A 25,766-nucleotide genomic window follows, 5' to 3' on the forward strand; every position below is an offset into this window, starting at 1 on the left:
ATGAGTTCAGGGGAGAGGGTACTGGGGGGTGGAGTGTCAGACTTTGGGGCAGAATATACCACTTATTCATTGCCAGTGTTTATAGTGACTTTATTTCATAATTGCAAAAATCCAGAAATGACCTAAAAGTCCTTCTGGGGTTGAATGGATAAGCAATATAAGATAATGGATAAGTGCATATAAGTAGATAGTAATCAGCAATAAAATATTGATTCATACAATAAAGATAATTCTTAAAAGCACTGTGCTGAATAAAAGAAACCAGTCTTAAGAGATTTCATACTTTATGATTCCATTTCTATTACATCTGGACAAGTCAAAACTATTGTGATAGATAGCAAATCATTGGCTGGCATGGGTTAGGGACATAGGAAAGGTGTGAATACCCTAAACAGATATCCTTTCTAGAGTTTTATAGAGATGGAACTATTTTGTATCATTTATAATTTCATAATTCTATGAATGTCTTAAAACTCATAGAACTAGATGCCAAACACACACTCACACATACACATACACACACACACACACCCCAAATTTACTGTATGTTATCTTTTTAAAAGAGCAAAATTCCACAAAAAAAACAAACAAAGCTAAAAGTTAATTCTATAAAGACCAATAAAGTTCACAAATCTTAAGCAAAGCTGATCAAGAAAGGGAAACCAGAAACTACAGAAATTGCCAATTTCAGGAACAAATGAGGGGGCACACTATTGGTCTTACAGACATTAAAAGGATGTTAAGGAAATGTGAACAACTTTATACCAACAATTTTGACAGTTTAAATGAATTGGATAACTTTTTAGGAAGAAGAGAACTACTTCCTCATACATTTCATTGACTAGAACTAAATAATATGGCTGTTCTTAGCTGCCAGAAAGGCAAAGTGGAAAAGCAAAAGGAAAAAGGATGGTTACGAATATCTTAGCTTAATCACAATTGTTGCCTATGGCTGGGCATATTATTGCCTGCCTGCATAAATCCAAAATATCAGGATGTCCTAGAAGTAAGGAGGTGGGCTGTATGTGGGAAGCTAATGTCTGCCAGTGTTGGGTTTTCAAATCACTTGTAATCCAAAGATTCCTGGCATCACTGCACTTATTGGCTCAAATGGAAGACTGTTATGGAAACTGCACTCAGCAAAAGACCAAGCACAACTAGGAGGGTTGGAGAACCCAGGTTTATTTATGTCCCATTGGACCCAGATGAGCTAGTGCTATGAAGTTCTGGGCCTTGAGCTAGGTCACATGGGCTCTTTATAGGAAATTCGGCATCATTCCTTAACCATTACAACAATGGTAGGTTATAATTCTTGACTTTCATGATGAAGGATCTTATGCAGAAATTTTATGATAAGTAGTTCACAGGTGCAGGACAGAGACAGTAAAACATTTGTGTTATCATGAAGTGTTCTTTTCCACAGGTCACAATAACTAAAGATGACTTGAGTTTATCTCCCTAAGATAGATATAGAATATAGATATTTTAAAAGAGGACCTTATTTTTCCAGGGTATTCTCTTTTTAAAAATATTTATTTTTTAGGTGTAGATGGACACAACACAATGTCTTTATTTTTTTTATGTGGTGCTGAGGATCAAACCCGGGTCCCGCCCATGCTAGGGGAGTGCTCCACCACTGAGCCACAATCCCAGCCCAAGAGCTATAATTCTAAAAACTAAAGTTACAGTTTAGACAGCAGTTAACTGTCATGGTGACTTAAAATTTATAAATTTATACTATTATAAATTAATTTATAATAGTAATTAATTGATGTAGCTATACTCCTAAAAGGTTTACAAAGCTTAAGAAGAAACTTCACAGGTATCCATTGTCTCTGGTCTTGAAGCTTGTCACAGGGATGTTTACATATCAAGAGAGAGTCCTCAGGCTTCCTACCTATAGCTATTTACAACCCAATAGATAGGGACCCAAGGTTAATTAGGTTCCCTGCAGAGAAGCTGGTTTAGGGTTGGGGGAGAAATTAACCCTTTCCCCAGGCACTGATTCTTTATTATAATGTTCATATAATTCCATTTTAATCAGGTTTGGTTTCTCCACCACAAGAGTACTTAAAATGCCCAGCTGAAAGATTGAGAGTTCCAAATTAATTTTTAGAGAAAAGCCAAGGAAAGATTGTTTTGGGTAGAATCTGATAACACCAAACCAGAAGATCTGTGCTTTCCTAACAATGGGAAAACTTTTCTTGTTTCCCCTCCACTATCTCAGGGTGTCTGCCTTTTCTGGGCATAATAACTTATATGAAAGCACCCCTGGTATTCTGTTCTTCTCTATTGTCACACTTCTACACTGCCTTGTAGATATTTGTTTTCTTGTCTATCTCCTGAACAAGATGGTCATGTTCAAAGAAAGAATCATAACTCATTTTCTTTATTTCTAACTCTCTGGCAACCAGGTAGTATCTAACTTTTTTGTTTGTTTGATTTATCATTAATGAATGAATGAGATGTTTGGTATCAAGACCTGGCAAGGTTAAAAGATTTAGTGGTAAAGAAATGAGCATTTTTAGACTTAGATTATTATATAGACAATGGAAGCAAAAGTAGTCAAAGGTGCCAGTCCTCCCTGAGCTTCTGTCTCATGAACTCAAATGATGACAGCAAAATAAAGTGGGCAAAATGAGTTACGGAAACTTTGTTGCTGAAGGGCAAATGCTGTTGCAGTTTAACATTTAATAGCCTACCACTGTACTGTTAGAGGGTGAGACAGAAGACTCACTAGAACCCAGGAAGCATAAGAAATGGCCTCCTAACAGTCTCCTTGAAAGACAGGGAGCTGAGAGGGAAATGGCCTTGTAGTAGCTTCTCACAAGCCTCTCAGGCTCTCATGACCACAGGGTGCTTTGCCAAGACTCAGATTAGCTGTGGTTCAATCCTTGCCTTGGTGGCCTGTGTGGATTTGTCAGCACTGGTATCGAGAGCTGTTCCCTATGCTCAGGCTGCCAAGAGGAACACAATGCTCTATCTTGACTAGAGCTATAAGATGTTAACAAGGGCCACCATTCAGGAAACAGTTGACACAATGGAGCTCAGAAGGATGGTATTTCAAAGTGGGTGTTGTTGGTCCCCATCTTCAAAAGAGTAACTTAGTGAAGAAAGCGTCATTCTGGTTTCAATTTACTATTTTAGAAAGAATTAGGAAAGGCTTTTGTAAAATTTTGCAATACTTTTAGCTTCTGCAAACATTTTTATTTGATATTTATACTTTTGCTTTCCAATGTTAATCATATGTAAAAACAAAGTAAAACAAAACAGAATAAAAATATCTTGCATAGTCACAAAAGAAGGAAAGGTTGGAAAGTGCAGCCAAGCTGGATGGAGACAGTAGCCAAGAAGGAGAGTTAAAAAGCTGGATTTCTGCAGCCTCCTACAAGACAGTTAGCAGGGGTTATGGGAAGATGAGCTGTGGTCAGAGTGAATAGTAGTGCTATGCCATTGGCTGCTCACTCACTTACCCTTTTATTCGTAAATCTGAGACAGGCTAAGGGCACTTTTCAGAGGGTACTTTCCTGAATGGGACAAAAAAGAAGAAGAAGAAGAAGAAGAAAAAAAGAATTCTGAGATTTTTGGAATGTTTCTGGAAGGCTGGACCTAGGCTTCTAACAAAAGATCTTAAACAGCAGGGCTCTCTTGTGTGGTTTCTGATGTCTGACATCAAAGGCAGCAATCTGACCAGTCCACAATTCATTCATTTATTCAACAAAGTTTACTGAGTTCTGTATGTACCAGGCAGTCAGCATCCTGGGACTGGGTGGGGATACTGTGGTAAACAAGGCAGTAGAAGTTCCTGTCTCTACCCAGGACTTACAGGCAAAAACAAAACAGGTAAATAAATAAATGAGATTACCTCTAAATAGTGCTATGAAGGATGTGGAGGCTTCCAGAAGGAAAGTGAGGCTGAAGCTCCTAGGCCACATTGAGCCGAAAAGCTTTGGTCAGAGAGGTAACAAACTACAGAAGATCTTGCAGGTCAATGTTAGGAGTTTTTATGTTATACTTAAGGTAGCTGAGATCCATTGGAGGACTTTAAAGGGGAATGAAGTGTTCTGACTTACATTTTTAAATGATTATGTCTACAACTGTTTTTTGGCACAAAATATCCAGGCTGAAGTCAGATGCTCACGCATTCTGCAAATTCACTGCGACCTTAAACTGGAGTTTTGAGATGAGACTATGTTTCCCACTTGGCCAAATTCCTCTGGGTCTCCTAATTTTTGAAGAATAAAGTCCACAATCCTGGAAGGGAAGAGTAAATGGAGCAGGATTTAGTTAAACAAGAAGAGAGAGAACTCCTGCCACATGGGAGGTGGCCTGATAGCAGAAAAACCCATTTTGGTGTGTCAGCTTAGGAGTTTATATATAATTCTGGCTAGAGCATGAAGCAAAAAATATGTTAAACAGGCATTGAAAAGTATTATGGCTATTGTCTTCCTTTCCATGCGGATTCACTCCCACATTCCTTCCTGGAATTTCCATCTGGGTTCCACCCGTCCCCCACCTTCCCAAGGAAGTAATTGGCTGGAGGTATTCCCATAGGTGAGCCTCAAGTCTGTTATATTTGAAATAGGCTGTGGTGGTGCTCAATATGTCTACTGAATAAGACCAACCATTGATATTCTTATTCAATATCATTGCTAGAACTCAACCTGCCTCATTTTGCTTCTGATATACATATATAAATTGGTCATAATAAAACTCTGTGACATAGCTGGTGTGAGCCAAAGGTTTGAGCCATGTCTTGGTTTCAAATCTTGATTTCCACGTAAGAGTTAGGAGCTCTTGGCAAATTATTTGTGCCTCACTTAGCCTGAAATGGGCATAATAAAAGTTCCTACATCATAGAAGTTTTGAGAAAAAACAAAACAGTGCATGTATAGCACAGGGACAGTAGCCAGCATCATGTCGTAAGCTTTCATAAATACTGACTTTTACTCTTCCAGGGGATTACTCACATGATATAATGCATGAAAGGGTTTGTGAAACTGAAAAGACTATCTTAACGGCAGCATTCCCCCTTTTCCTTTTTTTTTTAAAAACGGAACAGAATGCTGGGCTATTCGAGCAGAGGCGCTGGGCCAAGCGCAGCCTCAAAGCGGTCATTGTCGTTAGGCCGCCCTTCCCCCACCTGGAGTGCATCTCCATGGCAACGCGGGGCTTTGCCTCTCTCCGCCTCCTCGGGCCTGCAGACCGGAAGGAGTCCGCTCCGGGGGCTTCTGGGAAACGGCTTGTAAGCGGCGTTTCTGCGTCTGCCTTGGACAGCGAAGCTGCTGCGGTTCCTGAGCCAGAGGTTTGCGCAAGTTGAGGGAAGGGTATGAGGAGGAGGGGGAAGCCGGGCTACGGTCTGCGGACCTTTTAGCAGAAACCGGCGAGGAAGCTGGCGGGAACCTTTCTCAGCTTCCCAAGAGGCGCGGAGAAGGGGCCATGGTCTCCGCGCCTAGCAGTTGAGGGGCGGGAAGGGGTCAGCGGGAGGCCCGCCCGAGCCTTAGGCATTCGCCGGGAGTTCTACGTTGCTTCTGCCCTCCGAAGCCCTCGTTTTCCCCCTCCCCCACCTGCCGGTTTTGTTCTATTTCGAGGCCCTGGCGTCTCGCAGAGGCTTCTGGGAGTTATCTCGGCGGAGGTGGAGACTGGGCGGGCCTTGCGCGGGGGCTGCCGGGACTGGTAGTTCCGCTTGCCGCGGGCGGAAATGTCCTGGATTCGAGGCGGTGGTGACTTGTTGGCCTCTGGTAGTCTGTGGTGGCGGCTCGGAGTGCTGGGAGGAGGGGCTGGAGGACTTCGGGACGAAGCTGGTATACACAGCGAGTCTCTGCAGGATTGAGGCAAGATCACCTGGGATCAGTCACCCGACCAAACACTGGGGACTCGAGGCCTGCCTCCCAGCTCTCCGCGTGCCCCAGGAGCCGAGTGCTATGTAGCATAAAAGGAAAATAAATTTCTCTTATATAGAAATGCTTGAGCCATTGGTAAGGTCGGATCCTGGGATAGGGATGAGTAAATCTTTTGGCTAGACTGCTGGTAAGACCACCACATCCAGAGTATTTAAACCCGTATGTATTACCTGCTGGATAAAGCATTTTCGGATTCTTACTCTTCGTCTTGATCAGTTACAAAGTTGTTTTTGTAAGTTACAGCTTTTATATTCTGGAGCTTGAATACATGTAGTAACTCTATGGCTCATTCTCAATTCGTGGCCTCCGCATGACTATGCAAATACTAAGTAAGGGATCAGAAAGTAGCACAAAGATTCCCTGAAGTTAGAACCTGGGAAAACTGAGTCATCCAGTATAAGAGACTCTGAACTACTGCAAGAAGTTAAAGTGGTTCTGAGAATGTCTTTTCTTTGTTTTTTTTTTTTTTTGTTATTATTATTTTTTGGTACTGGGAATTGAACCCAGGTCCGTTTAACCACTGAGCCACATGCCCAGCCTTTTTTAATATTTTTATTTAGAGATAGGGTCTCACTGAGTTGCTTAGGGACTTGCTGAGGCTGGCATTGAGCTCACAGCCTCCTGAGCTGCTGGGATTTCGGGCTTGCCCCACCATGCCCAGCTTTTGAGAATGCCTTTTCTTAACAGAATTTGCTGTTTAATGCCTGTCATTATAAATTTAAATATATTTATGGTATGGTGAATGAATAATATTTGCATGTTACTATGCAAAATAGCATTTTTTCCAGTTTATGTGATCTGTTACTGAGCAAGTAACATTTTTTCACCCTATATTTTAATTCCACAGAGTTCTTAAATGTCTTTTAAAAGTAGATAATTAAAAAGCAGTATGGGTGTGCATGTAACTCAGCTCAGTGGTTAAGCACATTTGAGAGCATCTTGACCATGGCACCACACAAAATAAAATAAAATTTAAAAAGCCGTTACTTTTAAGTTGACTCAAGTAAGTCAGGGAACACCAGCCCTAAATTGTACATAATGTGTTCCAAGATCAAGCGCATTTAGAAGACCCTGATTTAGACCAGTTCTTGCTCGGATTCATTTGATTGTTGAAATAGGGTTTGTCAACTTTGTAGGTCATAGTCTGACAAGGTTTTTCTGTAAAGGACCAGATAATAAAAATTGAGGTTTTTAGGTCATATCGTCTGTGTTGAAACTACTTAATTCTGCCATTGTAGTATGAACCATGAACAAATAAAACAATTTATGGATATAGACATTTTAAATTTACATTTTCACATCATGCAATATTTTTTTCAACCATCAAAAAATTTCAGACTTTTCTGATGTGTTATGAAAACAGACATCAAGCTAGATTTGGTTTCAATCTGTAGTTTTGCTGACTCTGGTATAAGCTTTTTATTGCTCTTGTTGATGATGAATCTTTATTTATTTTTATGTGGTGCTGAGAATTGAACCCAGTGCCTCACACATGCTCGGCATGTGCTCTACCACTGAGCCACAACCCCAGGCCTGGTGTAGGCTTTTGATTGGAATTTTTAATCCAGTAAAAGAACAAATATTTTTTCTTTATCAGTATAAATCCAAATTCTTAGTATATTTAGTCACATGTGTTTTTCTTTCTTGTGCCTCAGGAGTACCTGTGAAGAAAACAGGACATTTTTTTGAGGATTTTATCCTGCCTTTATTGTCTTTTCTTGAAGTATTACAAATCAGGATGTCTGCACAGTCCGTGGAAGAAGATTCAATACTTATCATCCCAACTCCAGATGAAGAGGAAAAAATTCTCAGAGTGAAGTTGGAAGAGGATCCTGATGGTGAAGAGGGATCAAGCATCACCTGGAATCATCTCCCTGATCCAGAGGTTTTCCGACAGCGATTCAGGCAATTTGGATACCAGGATTCACCAGGGCCCCGTGAAGCAGTGAGCCAGCTCCGAGAACTTTGCCGTCTGTGGCTCAGGCCAGAGACGCACACAAAAGAACAGATCTTGGAACTAGTGGTGCTGGAGCAGTTTGTTGCTATCCTGCCCAAAGAGCTACAGACTTGGGTTCGAGAGCATCGTCCAGAGAATGGAGAAGAAGCAGTGACCGTGCTGGAGGATTTGGAGAGTGAACTAGATGACCCTGGACAGCCGGTGAGCCTGCTTGCATCACCTTTCCCGGGGTCAGAAGCACTGATATAGCAGTTGGTCAATTGCTGAGTTAATTTCACTTGATTGAATTAAAATTATTTCTATGCCTTCTTCCATATTTCCTTACCACTCTCTTTCTGTGTCTTTTGGCCATCTGGGCCTTTGCAGTAGATATTTTGTATGGTTTTTCTTGGATGTGTTTAGTAATAATTCTTTTTCAACTAAACCAAAATCATCTTTCCAGGTTTCTCTCCGTCGACGGAAAAGAGAAGTACTAGTAGAGGAGATAGTATCTCAAGAAGATGCTCAGGGATTGCCAAGTTCTGAGCTTGATGCTGTGGAGAATCAGCTCAAGTGGGCATCCTGGGAACTCCATTCCTTAAGGCACTGTGGTAAGGACCAAAACTTTGTGTGGGCTTTTTTCCAGAACTGTTTTCTTGTTCTTATTGTAGGGGGACTTTTAACCCAAGTCCTTGGACAGACATACTATAAAATCCTTGATTTGGGGGGCCAGGGATGTAGCTTAGTGATAGAGTGCTTGCCTATCAAGCACAAGCCTTGGATTTTGAGTCCCAGAACTACCAAAAAAAAAAAAAAAAAAATCTTGGGTTCTTTTCTGATAAAAGTTTGATTGCTGACCTCAAATCTTCCACCCCGCTCCCTGGGACATCTCAGCCTTTTCTTCCCTCTTTTCTGAAGACCTCCCATGTCACACTAGCATTTGTCTTACTCTGAGCCAGCACCCACCTATAGACCAGGTCCTTCTATTTTATACTTAGTATTGCTTATTTGTCATCTGAATCTGTTTTCTATTTACTCTTAGTTTCCTGTCTAATTCTATTATAATAAGTTTATCTCATGCCTCTTACCTTTTAGTTTATTATATATCACTGAAGTTTTCTAAATTTTTAGCTACTTCTTTTTTTCCCTCAATGTGCTACCTAGAATCATTTTTTTAAAAACTTTTTTGTAAAAATGATTTTTAGGGTAAATTCTTTCTTTTTTCTAAGTATTTATGCAAAAATAGACTTTCTAGCTATAATCTCTGAATGCAGGAAAATTAAGTTAAAATTCCACAATTGTAATAATTCACTTAGATCACTTGTTCTCTCTATATTGGCAATGAATGCCATGTACCTACTTTTTTATACTTTGATACAACCCAGTGTATTTTAAAAATGTCTGGATTTCCTTTTATATTTACGAGTTTAAATGAAATTTTGTTTGAAACTGCTTTGGGGATCATTTCTTGATATAATTGGTGATAATTCTGGTATGCCACAGAATGAAGTCTGAGCAGGTTTCCTTTGCCAAGGGGACAGTGCTAACAACTCAAGTTTGCTGAAAATCTGCAATTGTACATGTTTTGTGGGACATTCTTCTGTGTAAGAATGTTTTAAGAACCACAGCCCTTGATCTTTGGACGTGTCATTTGCTTGAATAGAGAAGTTCTCCCTGTTGTGAAATTTAGAATAATTTTTTTACCTGTTTTTTAATAGCCTCATTTCAGCACTCTAGTCTCCTCCACATTTGGGACATTGATTTTTTTCTGTGCCCCATTGTCCACACTTAATCTTCATACTTCTCTTTTCTTCAAGTTTCCAAGCCTTAGTTAATTAATCTTCTGTAAACCCTTAAGAGTCAGCGTCTCTGTCTCTTCTCCTGACTTATTATCTCTTTGTTGATCATAATACTGTTGACCACTTTTTTGAGTGATGCTACTTACCCTATCTATATCAACCATAATTTTTTGAGACTTGAAGTTTTAGGGAATCCTTACATAAGACTTACTCTTACTTCTGACTATAGGTTGGTGATGGTACTTCTTCTTCTTCTTTTTTTTTTTTTTTTTTTAGAGAGAGAGAATTTTTTAATATTTATTTATTAGTTCTTGGTGGACACAACAGCTTTGTTTGTATGTGGTGCTGAGGATCGAACCCGGGCCGCACACATACCAGGCGAGTGCGCTACCACTTGAGCCACATCCCCAGCCCCTGGTGATGGTACTTCCTGTTGGTAATTTAGGTTTTGCTTTCACTGGACATCTCTCACTGAGGCTTAGAAATGACAGTTTTTCTAAATATCATGACAGATACCAAGTAGGACAGGTTTCTTTTATAGGAAACCTTTTATTGGTTAAAGGTATATTGAATTTTTAAGTACCTTGTCTTCAGTTAACATAGGATGCTCAACCCTTCTTCAGACCCTTTTTTTTATCAGAACCTGTTGTCTGCTTTTAATTTAATCTTGGCTATGATCTGCCTTGCTCATTTTCAGAAATAGCTACTTTATGACAGACTACTTATTATTTACACCTTTGTGTTTTGATTTAATTTTTTAAAAATATTTATTGTTTTAGTTGTAGATGGATATAATACCTTTATTTTTTATGTGGTGCTGAGGATCGAATCCAGGACCTTGCATGTGCTAGGCGAGCTTAGCCACAACCCCAGCCATTGATTTAATTTTTCTTAAAAGAACATTATGATTTCCTAATGGCCATTTTTTTTCCTAACAAAATTTCTTCTAGACCTAACCATTTCATTTTGACTATCTCCCAAACTATCTTAGAATCTACCATTTATTATTCTCTAGATTAGTGTTTAATTTAAATAGAACCTTTTATGTCATCATGTTATGCTGTTACTTCATTAGCTTTATAATAAGTCATTTTATTTTTTGGGGGGGAGCATCCTTAACACTAATTATCAGAATGCTGTTTATAGATGTGCAGAAACAATTTATTCTTAGTTCATTTAAATTTTTTTTTCTTTCAAACATCTTTTCTCCCCAGATAGGCTGTGCATTTTCTCTTTATTTCATATTTGCATTTTTCTCTTTGTTTCAGATGATGATACTAGGACTGAAAATGGAGCACTAGCTCCAAAACAGGAAATTCCTTCAGCAGTAGAATCTCATGAAGTTCCTGGTACTCTCAATATAGGTGTTCCTCAGATTTTTAAATATGGAGAAACCTGTTTCCCAAAGGGCAGGTTTGAAAGAAAGAGAAATCCCTCTCGGAAGAAACAACATATATGTGATGAATGTGGAAAACACTTCAGTCAAGGCTCGGCTCTTATTCTCCATCAAAGAATCCACAGTGGGGAGAAACCTTATGGCTGTGTTGAGTGTGGGAAGGCATTCAGCAGAAGTTCCATCCTCGTACAACATCAAAGAGTCCATACTGGAGAAAAACCTTACAAATGTCTTGAATGCGGGAAAGCCTTTAGCCAGAATTCTGGGCTTATTAATCATCAGAGAATCCATACTGGGGAGAAACCTTATGAATGTGTTCAGTGTGGGAAATCCTATAGTCAAAGCTCAAATCTTTTTAGGCATCAGAGAAGACACAATGCAGAAAAACTTCTGAATGTTGTGAAAGTTTAAGAAGTCACACAAACACACACACACAAATCAGCACTCAGGTCTTTTTCTTCAGAAATGAAGACACAGTTAAAAACATGAAGTGATATAGAATAGTTTTTTTCCCTATTGACTGTCAGAAAATCCACTGGGAAATACAAAAACGTCTTCATTCACCATTATTATTTTATCTTAGAAAAAAATGGTGTTATACCTGCCTAAAAACTGAAATTTTAAACTTAATTCAGGTGTTAATGCCTAATTTCTCCATGTGATGTTTATATTCTCTATTTTTTCCAAATAATGAACTACCTGATTGTTTTTCCCTTTCTTTTAAGTTTTATTTCCTAGACAAATACCTTATTTCTATGTTGATCATTGAAATGTTCTTTGTAAGGATACATTCCTTTCTACTTTTAAAGGGTAACATAGGAACTATAAAGTCTCAAAACCATCTTTTTAAAATATATCTTTCTGTTTTACCTAATTAGAATATACATTTGAGAAAACAGAAGATAAAGAATGGCTGAAAGCATCAAAATAAAAGGAGCCTTAAGATCTCAGATAAGTTATGGTGATAAAATCTCAAAAAAGTGAATGGAATGTCTAGGTTGGGAAGATATACAAATACTTTGATCTCTGCATTGAAATGTAGGAATTTTAAGTATAGTCCATCTCCCACAGGAAACTGACAAACTGCTCATTGTATCTTAATTGGGGCCTGTTAACTAATGAAAATATTTTCCCATTTATTATTTAAAAGTAGTTTAATAATAATTGTAGAAGTGTTAAGGTAGAAATTTTAACACTAAAAATGGCAGTATTGAAAGGCAAATGTAAACACAAGTTAATGGTCTGACTCAAAAGATCTAATTCATCATTCTTTTGCCTTCATCTTTATTAAAGACAGATGATTACCTAATAGGCATCATGTATCAGGTTTGGTATTTTTATTCCTTTGGTACAAAAGGGTTGAACACCAGGCCAAAGCAGCCATGCATTTATTATTAAAACATTTTCTACCGACAAGGCACTGTGCTAGGTACTGTAATCCTACCATTAAGTTGGTAGGTGTTTCTTCCACTGTAAATCATAGGGGATTTAATATAAAGCTGTTTCATGTAGTTACCCTCTTTCCCCCTGTCAGCATTCCCAGGAGTGTCACCTCTGAGATTCCCAGAGCCATAGTTCTCTTACCAGGGTGTTGTATTTGGAGGGGGATGAGGAATCAGCTCAAAGAGCTAGCCAGCTCTCCAGCATTCTTCAGAGGTGAGTCCAGGATACATTCTTATCACAGTTTGGAGGTTTATGAATCTCTTTTTTAAAAAAAAAAAAAAATCAATCTCTAGTAGTGTTGAGGTTGTACCTACATGTTAAGTTAAATGGACTGTTCTTTAAAAATAAACAACTAGGCTATTAACAACTAGTTTATTAACTATCAGATTGATTGAACTATTTTTAATTTTCAGTCTTAACACATTTTTTAAAAATGTATTAAAGTAATACATTGTTAGTAGTAGGATTATATACTCCTTGACTGAGAATTCCAAGTACTGTGTTTCTACTGCTTAGTGGAAAACTCTAGAAGTTAAAATATTGAATGAGAAAAGGCTTTTTACAGTGGGCATCATTGTATGGAAAGTGATCCATGCAAATCCAAATATTTCATAGTTGCAGAGATTTGGGTTGTATTTGGTGCTTGGATCAAATTTTAAAATGGGAAGATGATTTGCATGAGCCTGATAAAAAGCATAGTAATAAATGCAAGGCCAGCTGGTGGAGAAGTGAGGCAGAATGGAGCTTGTTTATAGATTTTCTGATAACAATTATAAGAAATGTGCTTTATAGATTAAGATTTATTGAAGTATAAATATGTAGTAATGATATAATGTATTTTTAAGTTATACAAGAAAATGTAGGGACTTTTGTTGGGGTCTTTTTTCCTTGTGACTGAGAGGAAACAAGTCAATGTCCAATAAAGCTATAAACTTCCTCTGCTCTGAGATAAAATGATCTTGAGTTGATTTATTTATTTATAACTTGCTTCTTTCCAAGTACGTTTTAGGTGGCATATTTGGAAGACTGCTGGGATGACAGGATTCTTGTATCAGAGTAGGTAAGGAGTGATGTCTCAGAAGTTGGATTTTATGCTTTCTAAGATCTTATATTTGAGGAAGCTTCCCTTTGGTAGATTTGTCAGAAATGCCAAAGATGTTGGGTGTTGTGAGAGCACAGAAAAAGTAGCATTATATTTGGCAAATCTGTTTTTGTTTTGCCAGCTGATACCTGTCCATAGTTCAAATTCTAAGGCAAGGCATGTGGGGAAAGCAACTAGATAAGGAAAAAAAACAGATGGTGGTACACAGGGAGAGGATGTGATGGGATGTGTGCTCACCATCTTTGGTTAGGGTTAACTAGACATTGATTTAGAATAGCTCATTAGTGATTTATGGTTTCATTCAGACATTTCACTTATGCCCATACAGAAAATCATAGTAAATTGGTTGCCAAGCAGTGACCTAACCAGAACATGTGTTTGGTTAGCAATGAACTATTGTGTTAGGGGCTTGTAGTAGCCTTTAGGTACTGGGAGCATTTGCTAGTTACTGTTAAGTTTTATAGTTTTCTTGGAGGTTATGCTCTTTACATTCATAGCAGTCGATACTTGACCGTTTAGCAGTGTCTTACATTTGTGTCAAATGAAGGGGAGGTTACACATATTGAAATAATCTGCATGCTAAGTATTGGATTACCTATCGCACCTAGATTTGTAGACTAGGAAAACAAGATTCAGAGATACATGACTTACATGTTTCCAGTTAAAACTAAAACTCAAATCTAGTTCTGTGGACTCAAGTACAGATAGTTTTCACTATAAGGCTGTTAAATCTTGGTTGATAAATCTTACATTTTTATGTTTTTTGGTTAACAAATGTGAAAACAAGATGCTCAATGATGTTTTTAAAAAATTTTTTTGTAGTACAGAAATGTAAAGTTAAAAAGGACATATTCTTTCAAAGCCTTCCTCAGAAGTGATGGTGGTTTGATTTGTTGTTCTTCCAGATTTAGGTATATACATATTTAAGCAAAAATACTTTATTTGGTAACACTTGGGGGTTGGGTTGCTGCCTATAGACACCTATTAAAGTGCTTTACCATGGAATAACTCTTTAACCCTCAGTAACCATATGAGGTTGGTACATATGCCCATTTTACATATATTGCACTAAGACTTGCCCCCTCCCTCTACATTGATGTAGACATTTTTTATAGCTGAATACTATTTCATTGCATGAATATACTCTTAGTTAACCAACCCCACATTGATGGATTATTAGGTTTTTTATAAATAACAGGCATAGTTAACATTCTGTACATACATATATTTTGTTACCTTTGTGGGTATTTCCGTAATACAAATAGCTAGAAGTGTATTTATTGGATCAGGGAATGCACATTTGACATTTTTGAAAAATCAAAAAGATTATACCAGTTTACAACTCCATTCAGTAGTAAGAATGACTGTATGCCTACACTCTTACCAATGCTGTGTCCTTAAAATTTTTTGCCTGATAGGCAAATGTGGTTTTTATTTGTTTTATTTCTTTTCTTTGATTAACAAGGAGGAACATCTTTTCATATGTTTACTGGGCATTTTTTTTTTCCTATTGTGAATTGCTTTTGCCCATTTTTTTTTTAATTATGAAGGTATAAATGACTACCTTCTCATTATACAAAACTTAAAAGATACACAAGTATAAGAGCAAAGAGACTATTTTTTTCAGGGCTTCCAGTCAAATTCCACTTTCAATAGTTCAATATACATCCTTCTAATACCCCTTTCTATAAATTTCCATGTGACCATTCATAAACACTAGGATCATACATCTGAAATTCATTTTTTTATCTCAGAAATGACACTGAGGTCTTTAAATTTCTTTTACAGTTAAATGGGATTAAAACTATGAAAATACCATTATTTAACTATTTTCTCCTTTTTTCTTCTGCTATTACATTGCCAAAGTAAACATTCAGATCTTTGTGGATGTGTTGAATAATTCCTTAGGTTGGAGTCCTGTAAGGTAGATGGTTGGGTTTACAGGTCTTACAGGCCCACCTTAGCCTTCCAAAAGGTCTTCATGAAAACTAATATATTTTCACCAACTGTATGGAAAGTGCTCCTTTCCCCACATAGCCTTACCTATACTTGATAGTCTTTAAATGTTGGGCAAAAAAGAAAAAAGAAAGCCCTTTATTTTGCATTTCCCTGATAAATAGTGAAGTTGGAATTATTTTTGTGGTTATCAGTCATCTATAGTTATACCATGGATTGTTCGTTTCTTTTACCTGCTTTCCTATTGCGTTGTGTGCATTTGTTTTTATTTGTTCATCTTTTTTCCCATCCTCTAATAACAACCCTTATTTATTGCGGTGAACCCATTCCCTTGTGGCTTAGGTGAGCACGTGTCCTGGCCTCCTCAGTCCCACAGCTCCCTAGCAGCAGCTGTTAAAAAATGCTTGTGTAATTTAAGCCAGGCTAAAGAGAGCCCTCAACAGAACTGCTAAAACTACTGGAAGAAGGCTTCACAGAGATCTTAGGAACCAAGAACCACTCGAGCCTGAATTTGTACTATGTGGAGAAAGCCTATCTGAGGAGAAACTTGGAGGCCAACTAAAATGGAAAGAGAACTACTAAGTTCTGATGTCATTTTTCTGGAGGCCCTAGATCCAGCTGTGCCTAAAGCCCTGCCCTACCTCCGGACTTTTTGTGAGCCAATAAAGTCCCTTTCTTGTTTAAGATAATTGGATTTGGTTTCTGTCCTGATAAACATATAGATTATTTGTATTTTCTCATTGATTTGTAGAAGACCTTTGTAATTTAAAATTCTAGGCTTATACTTCACATATTATATGAATTAATAAAATCAGCATGGCCTTCCATTATTTGGCCTCTGTCAACCTCTGCCATTTGTCATCCTGCTCTCCCTATACCACATGCCATACACACACACTTTACTTTTCAACAGTAACTGCACATCTATGTTGAAATGCATGAATCAACAGTTTCACACAGCCACTTTGACAGTTCTCTTCCCATCCTTCCTCCAGATTAATTTGTGTGAGACTCAGGTATGATACTGTTGGGTCTGTATTGCACCTACTTTCTAATGCTGCACTTAGAACACTCCCTATGACTTGATATCCACCCCACCACCAACAACAACATGGTTCTTTGAGGTTATCAGACCTGTGGATTTGTAGATGCTCAAGACCTGCGCAATAAATTAATACGTTTGGTTTAATAATACTGGTTTAATACTTAGAAACGGGGACAGGTCTTTAAAGAACATCCATATGAATGTATAGAGAACAAAATGTTAGTGGAGTGTTACTAGAACTATACATGACTGGGTGATTTTTATTTCTAAACTTACTATTACATTACCTTCATAAAATACATAAAGAAACATTTTAAGAATTTAAAACCAGATGGTGATTTTGTTTTGTTCAACTGTTCTCAGCATCCTGTCATATTCCTTTGCCCAAAACTTCTAGTGGTCTATCATCTCGTTCAAAGGAAAAGTCAGTTCTGCCAGTGGCCAACCAGGTCTTCACTGACTGCCTGCTCCCCTCACCCCCTTTATCTCTCTGGCCTTACCTTTTCCCCATGTTCATTCTCTCCAGCCACATTATCCCCCTTGCTAATCAAACATGGCTTCCACATCAAGTTCTTTGTAATTCTGTTCCCATGCCTGGAATAGCCTTCCTCCGGAGTCTCATGGTTGATTTCCTTAAAGTTTGCTTTGTGCAAACTTCCCTGACCAACCTGTCTAAATTGCATTACCTTTCCTCAATACGTATGTACCTAAAATGTATTTATTAGAAAACAGGAAACCACTTACGATTATCACAGGTTGACTAGTTAATCTTGTATCTTTCTTCCTTCTCAATTTTAGACCACTGCTTCTATGTAAGGCTAACCTCTCACTGGATCCAAGTCCTTTCACATAACTCAACATTCCAGTAATCCTTAGCCTCACATCAAATCACCTTCTGGGTTTTTCTAATTAACAAATAGTTATACTGTTTTTGTCACTGAAAACACTTCCAAAGCCAGAGGTACATGGTGGAGCATACCTGTGATCCCAGTGACTGGGGAAGCTGAGGTAGGATGCGGACAGTTTGAGGCTAGTCTCAGCAATTTACTGAGACCCTGTATCACTAAAAAAAAAAAAAAAAAAAAAAAAAAAAAAAAAAAGTCTGGAATGTGGCTCAGTGGCTAAGTGCCCCTGGGTTCAATCCCCCAGTACCAAGAAGAAAACAACCTTTCATGTCAGATGGGGTACAGGGACCAGATCTAACCTGCCTGACCAAGTAGAGGGACAAAATATATCACACAGAGGCAAAGAATGGGAAACATGAAATCTCCACAAGAAACCAGTGATGTAAACTTAAATTGCCCCAGTTTAATACCAGGCCACAACACAGGGACCAGGAAACCAGACCTAGCTTGGAATTAAGTGGAGAAAATGGAGCAAGGGGTCCCAGGAGGCCATTGTAGCTGACTTTTGCAGGTCAGAGTACCAGAGAGGAGATAAGTGCACAGAAAGAAGACATGAATTTTGTAGAGGATTCCTCCTTTAGTATTCAGTTGAGTACTTAAAAGCACAATTGAGTTTGGGGAAAGAACAAAGAGATTAGAGGAGAAAAATCACTAGAAATCACAAAGAGCCAGAGTAGGAAACTTTGTAATCCACCGGACATGGGGTAGAGCAGTGGTTCTCAAAGAAGAGCAACTATGCCCCAGGAAACATTCAGCAATGTCTGAAGATGTTTTAAGCTGTTACGCCAGGAGAGATGGTCTATTGGCATCTAGTGGGTAGAGGCTTGAGATATGTTGCTAATCATCCTACAAGGCAAAATAATGACCTAAACATCCCTGAATGTAATATATATATATACATTAATATGTACATGGGTAATATATCATGATATATATTATAATATATACAGGGTATATATATGTATATATGGATGAATTTTGAAATATGCAGCACCCAACAAAGCACAAAATATACAATGCCTGTCATCTAATGAAAAAAGTCATACAAAGATTTAACTGTATACCAACAATGAACATATGAAGCTTGATGTTAAAAACAATACCAGTCCCTCTAAAAAAATGGATATAAATCTAACAAAAATTTCACAAGATCTATATGAGGAAAGCTACAAAACTTAGATTGAAAAAAAACTAAATAAAATGGAGACATTCACATTTATGGATAGGAAGCTTAATATCAAGATGTCAGTACTCAACTTCTCTAGATTTAATGCAATCCCAATAAAATCAAAGCTAATTTGTGAATACTGACAAACTGATTCTAAAGTTTACATGGAGAGGCAAAATGCCCATAACAGCTAACACAATACTGAAGAATAGCAAAGCTGAGGACAGGCAATATCCAATTTCAAAACTTACTATAAAGCTACAATAACAATAGTCTTGGTGAAAGAATTGTCAAGTAGATCCAGGAGACAGAATGGAGACCTCAAAATAGACCTACATAAATGTAGTCAACTGATCTTTGACAAAGTAACAAGGGCAATACAATGGAGTTAAAAGATTGTCTTGGGGCTGGGGATGTGGCTCAAGCGGCCCGGGTTCGATCCTCAGCACCACATACAAAAACAAAGATGTTGTGTCCGCCAAAAACTAAAAAATAAATATTAAAATTCTCTCTCTCTCTCTCTCTCTCTCTCTCTCTCTCTCTTTCTCAAAAAAAAAAAAAAAAGATTGTCTTTCCAACAGATAATACTGGAACAGCTGGGTGGAGTAGGACACACCTATAATCCCCACAGCTAGGGAGGCTGAGACAAGAGAACTGCAAGTTGAAGCCCAGCCTCAGCAACTTAGCAAGTTCCTAACTAATTTAGTGAGAACCTGTATCAAAATAAAAAATAAAAAGAGCTGGTGATGTGGCTCAGTGGTAAAGCGACTCTGGGCTCAATCCTCAGTACAAAAAATTAAAAATAAGAATCAAGACAGATCTTATATCTTTCACAAAAATTAAATCAAAATGGATCATAAACCTAAATATAAATTGCAAAACTAAAAAACCACAGAAAATCAGATACTTCGGGACTAAATGAAGGATATGGGTTTACCATAACCCCCAGGACAGGGAAATGACAACCCCCCAAAAATGTCTGACCTGAAGGAGGAGGAAGAGGGTGGTGGAAAACAATTATTAATCCTCTCCCAGTAAGTCTTTTCCAAGAAACAATGGACCCCGAGGAAAATAAGCAATACTCATCCCTTTCCAGGTTCAATCCCCAGCATCTCCACCAAAAGCAAACACTCATCCCTTCCCAACAACCAAGGGTCCTGAAGGCAGGAGGTGGATACTGAAATGCTGGGTCCTGGACTTTCACCCTTTCCCATTGTCCATGAGTCCAGGAAGGAGAGGGTAAACAGTGAAGCTCTGGGTAACAGTGGACCCCAGAGGAAGAAAATAAGCAGTGGGGGCCCGAACTCTGAGCTTTCATCTATCCCCAGTAACAATGAGTTTCGAATCTTTACAACTTTGCCCAGCCCGCCATGTTTTGCCTGAGCCTCTGATAATTAACCAATCACACTGTAACCTGTAAAACTCAGAATCCTTCGTAACTGGAGGCCATTTTCCACTCCAAAAATGAGCCTCTCGGATGCCTGACTGATTGACTCCACTGCTGAATAAACAAAAGTTTGCTGATCCATTTGAGGTCTGCTTCCATTTCCAGTTATTTGTGCTTACACCAACCAGTGACTTTTTAGATACAACACCAAAGGCATGATCTATGAAGGAAAGAATTGATAAGCTGGTCTTCATTAAAATTAAAAATTTTGCTTTGTGGAAGACATAATCATGAAAATAAAAGGCAAAGCCAGCTGAGAATGGTGGCACACACCTACAATCCCTGCAACTCAGGAGGGTGAGGCAGGAGGATTGCAAGTTCAAGCCCAGCCTCAGCAACTTAGTGAGACCTGAGTTTCAAAATGAAAAATAAAAAGGACTGAGGATGTAGCTTAGCGGCAGACTACTCCTGGGTTCCATCCTCAGCACCCAGAATGAGACAGAGAGAGAGACAGTGGGGGAGAGATGGAAAGGGAGACAGCACATGCAGGGGTGAACTCACAAACTGGAAGAAAATATTTACAAAAAAATACTTAATAAAATACACTATATAACACTGTACAAAGAAGGTCATGTATTTCCCATATACTCTATACTGAAGTTAATCTGAAGAAGTTACAAATTGTGTGATTCCTACTATATAACACTGAACAAGAGGTTACTAACATACCATGTGATTCCTACTATATAACACTATACAAAGTATATTTTCAAAATACACAAAGAACTCTTAAAACTCAACAAGAAAACAAAAACCTGATTTAAAAATGAATCAAAGTCCTTAAGAGACACCCCACCACAGAAAATATATTGATGGCAAATAAGCACTTGAAATGATGTTCCACATCATATCATCAGGGTAATGCAAATTAAAGCAAGAATAATATATTACTACACAACTACTAGAATGGCCAAAATCTGGAACACTGTCAACACCAAGTGCTAATAAGGAAGTAGACCAAGTGGTATTCTCCACACGACTGCTGGGAATGTAAAACAATAAAGCCACTGCAGAAGACAATTTGGCAGTTCACAAAGCTAAATGCAGTCTTACTATACAATTGAACAACTGTAGCTCTTGGTTTTTACTCAAAGGAGTTGAAAACTTATATTCACACATAACCTCCATAAAGATGTTATAGTAGCTTTTTAAAATAATTGCCTACATTTGGAAGCAACCAAAATGTCCTCCAATAAGTGAATGGATTAACGTGGTAATTCCAGATGTTGAAGTTTTATTCAGTACTAAAAATAAATGAGCTATCAAAGCATGAGAAGACCTGATAAAAACTCAAATACATATTATTAAGTGAACGAAGTTAATCTGAAGAGGTTACATACCATGTAATTCCTACTATATAACACTATACAAAACAAAACTATGGAGACACCTAAAAAAATCAGTGATCACTGGAGTCAGGGGATGAATGGGTAGAGCACTGAGAATTTTTGAGGCAATGAAACTACTCTCTATGATTCTACAATAGTATAGTATAGTATTATATACATATAATGTTATATATAATGTTTTATTTATATATATATATATAATCTCCAAACCCACAGAATGTACCACACTGAAAGTAATCCTAATGTAAAATACAGGCTTGGGTGATGTGTCAAGGTAGGCTCATTAATTGTAATAATGATATCACCTTGGTAGGGAATAGTGATAATGAGGGAGGCTATGCATGTGTAGGAGTATAGAGTATATGGGAAATCCATGACCTTCTGTTCAATTTTGCTGAAAGCCCAAAACCACTCCTAAAAAAGTCTATTGCCTCCTCACAGAATCACCACCCTGCTCAGTGCCTAAACCATGCTGTGGTTTCCTGAGCTTGGCGCACTCTCTCCCACTTTCTCCCCTTCTCTCTCTACCTCCTCACCTACACTCCTCTCCTTATTGTTAGTTTTTGTTTTTTGATGACTTGTTTGGTAGTATTCAGGGTTGAAATCAGTGGGGTTTCCACTGGTTCTACCACAGAGTTATACTCCCAGAATTTTTTATTTTTTATTTTGGGACAGGATCTCACTAAATTGCCTCCAACCTGAGATCCTCATGCCTCAGGTTCCAGAATGACTGGGATTATAGGACCTCACCATTGACCCCAACTATTTGTCATGTCAATTGTACAAAATAACAGGATTTATGGTGATGAGCTCTTATATGTTTGTTAAGTAGTTCGTACTTGGATCAATCTGCCCTCCCTTAATTCCTCCCCTAATCCTTCTCCTCCTCTTCTTTATTTCAATAACCTCTGGATGATCTGATCCACTTGTAAGGCATCAATTTTTAACAACCAGATCTACCACAGATTTTACCTCTACCCAGAATCATATTTACAACTGCCTAGAGGATATTCTGACTTGAATGCTTTGTGACAGATTTTTAAATAGTCTATTAAAATAATACCATTAATAACTAATGAGATAATAGCTAAAGTAGTACTAAGAGGAAAATTTGTATCAATACAACACCTATATTAGAAAAAAAGGTTCTCAATTCGATTACTTCAGCCTCTACCTTAAGAACATAGAAAAACAATGAATTAAACTCAAAGAAAATAACAGTTTAGAAATCAATAAAATAGAAAAGAAAAAAATATAAATTTCTTCTATTTACACCAAAGGCCTTCTTGTGAAAAAAATTAATGAAATCAATACACTTCTAGCCTGAAGGATCAGAAAAAAAGAAGATACACATCTGTACTAGGCAGTAGAAGGGTACAATTACCATATATTTTATACAAATTCTTTTCCACATAAAGAGTTCTAGCAAAGTTTGCTAAAATCCCTGTTATTGATAACAATTCTCGTTTCTTAGACTTAAATTGCTTAGTTATCCATAGTATTTTGCAAAATTGACATATTTTTATTTGGTTTCCAGAACAATGTTCTTTGCTTCCTCATCTCTCTGGTCTTGTTTTTATATGTTGGAATGCTAGAGGGCACACTGTTCAGAACTCTTTTCTTTATCTATTCACTCCTAGTTGATCTCAGTTGGTCTTATATCTTTAAATACTATCTACAACTCCAAAATCTACATCCCCAGCCTCAACCTCTTCGTGAATTCCAGATTCACATCTCTTTGCCTACCAGTTATGTGCGCTTTGATGCCTGCCTTACTCTGGATTCCTGAAAGAACACAGCCTATGGCAAAAACCTTATTGCTAACACATTGTCAGAATGATGCAATTCCAGAAAAGCATGACTGAGGGCAGATGAAAGGTGAGGCAAGGAAGAGCAAATATGAGTAGGTGTTATTGAGACATGCAGCTTGTAAAGAGGCACAGGTGTTTGCTTACTTTTAGTCGGCGGCCAGCACAGAGGTGTGAATGGTTCAGTGGCGAGAAAGGACACACGGATGAGTCTCAGACTGAGGGAGATGAGCCAGACAGTGAAATCCAGGAATTACCAGGAAATTTTAACAGATTATGTCTAGCAGGACCTGCTCCAGCCATTCAGATCTGGCCACTTCCAGTTAGGAGGATAAATTTTAACAGGTACTCTGAGCGAGCAATGACTTTTCTCACACAGTTACAATGCGGATTCAGGAAGGCTCAGGAAGCCAGGGAGGACATTAGTGGATTTTAGTTTTTCCCAGTTTTTGAATAGGTTAACGACCAAGATCAGCGTGTTCGTGTCCATGCAGTAATACCATTTAAAACTATTAAGGAGTTAAAAAATGCTTGTGATGTATATGGTCCTAATTCGCCATTTGTGCAAAGCTTACTCAAAACAATTTGCCATCAGCCACTTCCTCCCAGTGACTGAGTGTCTATCGCGTGCTCTTGTTTAAGCGGTGGAGATTTTTTTGCTTTGGAGGTCCTATTGGACCAATTATTGTTCATAGCAAGCAGAAAGAAATCGAAGGCAGGATATTGAAACCCCTGTGGACATGTTTTTAGGGATGGGTGAATTTGTGGACTTGGAAAGACAGTTGAATTACGAATCTGAAGTCTACTATCAGATAACTGCATGTGCTAAATGCATGGCACCAAATTAACTCTCGGAACCAGTCTAGTTTAGTTCTGACTAAGGTTAAACAGAGCACAGACGAGCTGTACTTGTACTTTGTAGATAGACTTTATCAAACAGCTAACAGATCAATCAGAGATCCAGGTGCTTGTGAATTTATTATTAAGTAGTTAGCATTTGTAAATGCAAATAAACTTTGTCAGGATGTTCTGAGACCCCATAGGAAAAAAGGAACTGTTTCAGAATTCATTCGCTTGTGTTCAGATATTGGCCCGGCTAGCTCAGTCAGTAGAGCATGAGACTCTTAATCTCAAGGTTCATGCCCCACATTGGGCGCCACATTTAGTCTGCAGCCAGTGCAGATGGTGTGAACAGTTTGGTCACGTGAGAAAATCCTCAGGGAGTTTAAAGACATAGATTCCAATTACCTTTAAACCAGCTCCAGGACAGCTCCTGGAACCCCCAGTCTCAAGCTACCCCGGGAAGTAGTGAGGTTTACTGAAGAGGCGAGAGAGAGAGAGAGAGAGAGAGAGAGAGAGAGAGAGAGAGAGAGAGAGAGAGAGAGAGAGCACTCTAGGGAGAGAGCTTTTATTGGGGAACAAAGAATTCTGGGGAAAATGCCATCCAATGAATGTCAAGGGGAGCAGTGTTCCAAGGTCAGGTGAGATGACTGGATCTTCGAGGGCAGTGGTGAGACTCGCCTCCACACGGACAAGCTCTCAAACCCAAGAAGGGTGGGGAAAACTCTAACACAAAAAGTGTCTGAGCGCCTCACACCCAGCTGGGGAGGAAACTCAGTCACGTGCAAGGATGGTCTCCCACACTTACTCTCACTGAACAACTTGAGAGTGCAGGCAGTATGAACTCCATTTCCTCTCACTATGTGGTAAGCAGGAGAGAGAAGACTTTTTGGCAGACTCCCCTCCTCCTCCAGTTGACCTTACACTAACAGAGCATCAATTCCTTCACACTTCCAGTTCCCACCATTCAGTCCCTCCAGCAGCAACCCCTGAAGAAGTCAGGCTCCAAGAAACAGCATAGGATGAGAGGCAGGCAGTGATCAGGAGTCAGCAGCCTTGGGGGTGGATGGCACCAAGCAATCTGCATCAGTAACAAGCAGCAGAAAACTTTGGCCTTACAAATAAGTAGAGGCTTATAAGCTTGGTTTGGCACAGTGACTAATTAGGCAGGAGTGCAAAACACATGAAAATCAGACCATACCATACCACTGTCCCAAACCCTCTTTCATCCTACTTTAGTTAAATATCAAAAAGGAATTGTGGGGCTGGTATTGTGGCTCAGTGGCAGAGCACTTACCTAGCATGTGTGAGGCCCTGGGTTCGGTTCTCAGAACCACATATAAATAAATAAAATAGAAGTTTCAGGCAGATGGTGGAGATGCACGTGTCTTCAAGTAGGTGAAGTCCTATCTTTGGAAGGCTGCCTGGCCTGCTCGGCTCCTGGCCAAGAAGCTTTGTCATCCTCTGGGATGATGTCCCATCTGTCCTTTCCACTTTGAGGTTCCTGGTGAGGATGTGGGGCCTCCCACAAAGGCAGCCTGGCACTCACCACTGTGCTCCTGTTGGACATTGTGGATCCCAGAGGAGAGCCTCAGTGATGTTGAACATTTATTTCATATATTTGTTGGCCACTTGCATTTCTTCTGTGATGTGCCTGTTCAGTTCCTTT

At 38.6% G+C, this 25,766-nt stretch overlaps 1 protein-coding gene and 1 long non-coding RNA gene across 4 annotated transcripts in view; one reads left to right on the forward strand and one right to left on the reverse strand.

The window, feature by feature from the left end:
* LOC120885897 (uncharacterized) overlaps positions 1-5,283 on the reverse strand; it is a 19,818-nt gene extending 14,535 nt beyond the window's left edge. The window contains exons 1-3 of one of the 2 annotated variants that reach the window (XR_013429603.1): positions 5,144-5,283; positions 3,866-4,254; positions 3,474-3,527 (exon numbers count right to left, since the gene is read on the reverse strand). This is a non-coding gene — a long non-coding RNA (uncharacterized LOC120885897). Of the gene's footprint in view, positions 1-73; positions 3,528-3,865; positions 4,255-5,143 lie in introns of those variants that run through there. The other variant, XR_005728675.2, reaches the window with a different exon arrangement.
* Positions 5,189-16,224, forward strand: Znf24 (zinc finger protein 24). Of its 2 annotated transcripts, none has more exons than XM_013358730.4 (4): positions 5,189-5,305; positions 7,559-8,061; positions 8,303-8,450; positions 10,907-16,224. In XM_013358730.4, exons 2-4 carry the CDS (start codon positions 7,642-7,644, stop codon positions 11,443-11,445), a joined length of 1,107 nt encoding a protein of 368 aa, XP_013214184.2. In that variant the 5' UTR covers positions 5,189-5,305; positions 7,559-7,641; the 3' UTR covers positions 11,446-16,224. The 2 variants fall into 2 exon arrangements, with proteins under 2 accessions (XP_013214184.2, XP_040129738.2); XM_040273804.2 differs by lacking the exon at positions 5,189-5,305 and adding an exon at positions 6,114-6,135.
* The last annotated feature ends 9,542 nt before the right edge of the window (positions 16,225-25,766 follow it).

This window comes from Ictidomys tridecemlineatus, chromosome 13 (genome assembly GCF_052094955.1).
Source record: "Ictidomys tridecemlineatus isolate mIctTri1 chromosome 13, mIctTri1.hap1, whole genome shotgun sequence".
In the NCBI taxonomy this organism is placed as follows: Eukaryota; Metazoa; Chordata; class Mammalia; order Rodentia; family Sciuridae; genus Ictidomys; species Ictidomys tridecemlineatus.

Excerpts from the sequence above, each read along its gene's own strand:
- Znf24 (XM_013358730.4), top strand. The coding sequence starts at position 7,642 with ATGTCTGCACAGTCCGTGGAAGAAGATTCAATACTTATCATCCCAACT. Across the intron at positions 8,062-8,302 it reads TAGATGACCCTGGACAGCCG|GTTTCTCTCCGTCGACGGAA; the intron begins GTGAGCCTGCTT and ends TCATCTTTCCAG. Across the intron at positions 8,451-10,906 it reads CCATTCCTTAAGGCACTGTG|ATGATGATACTAGGACTGAA; the intron begins GTAAGGACCAAA and ends TCTTTGTTTCAG.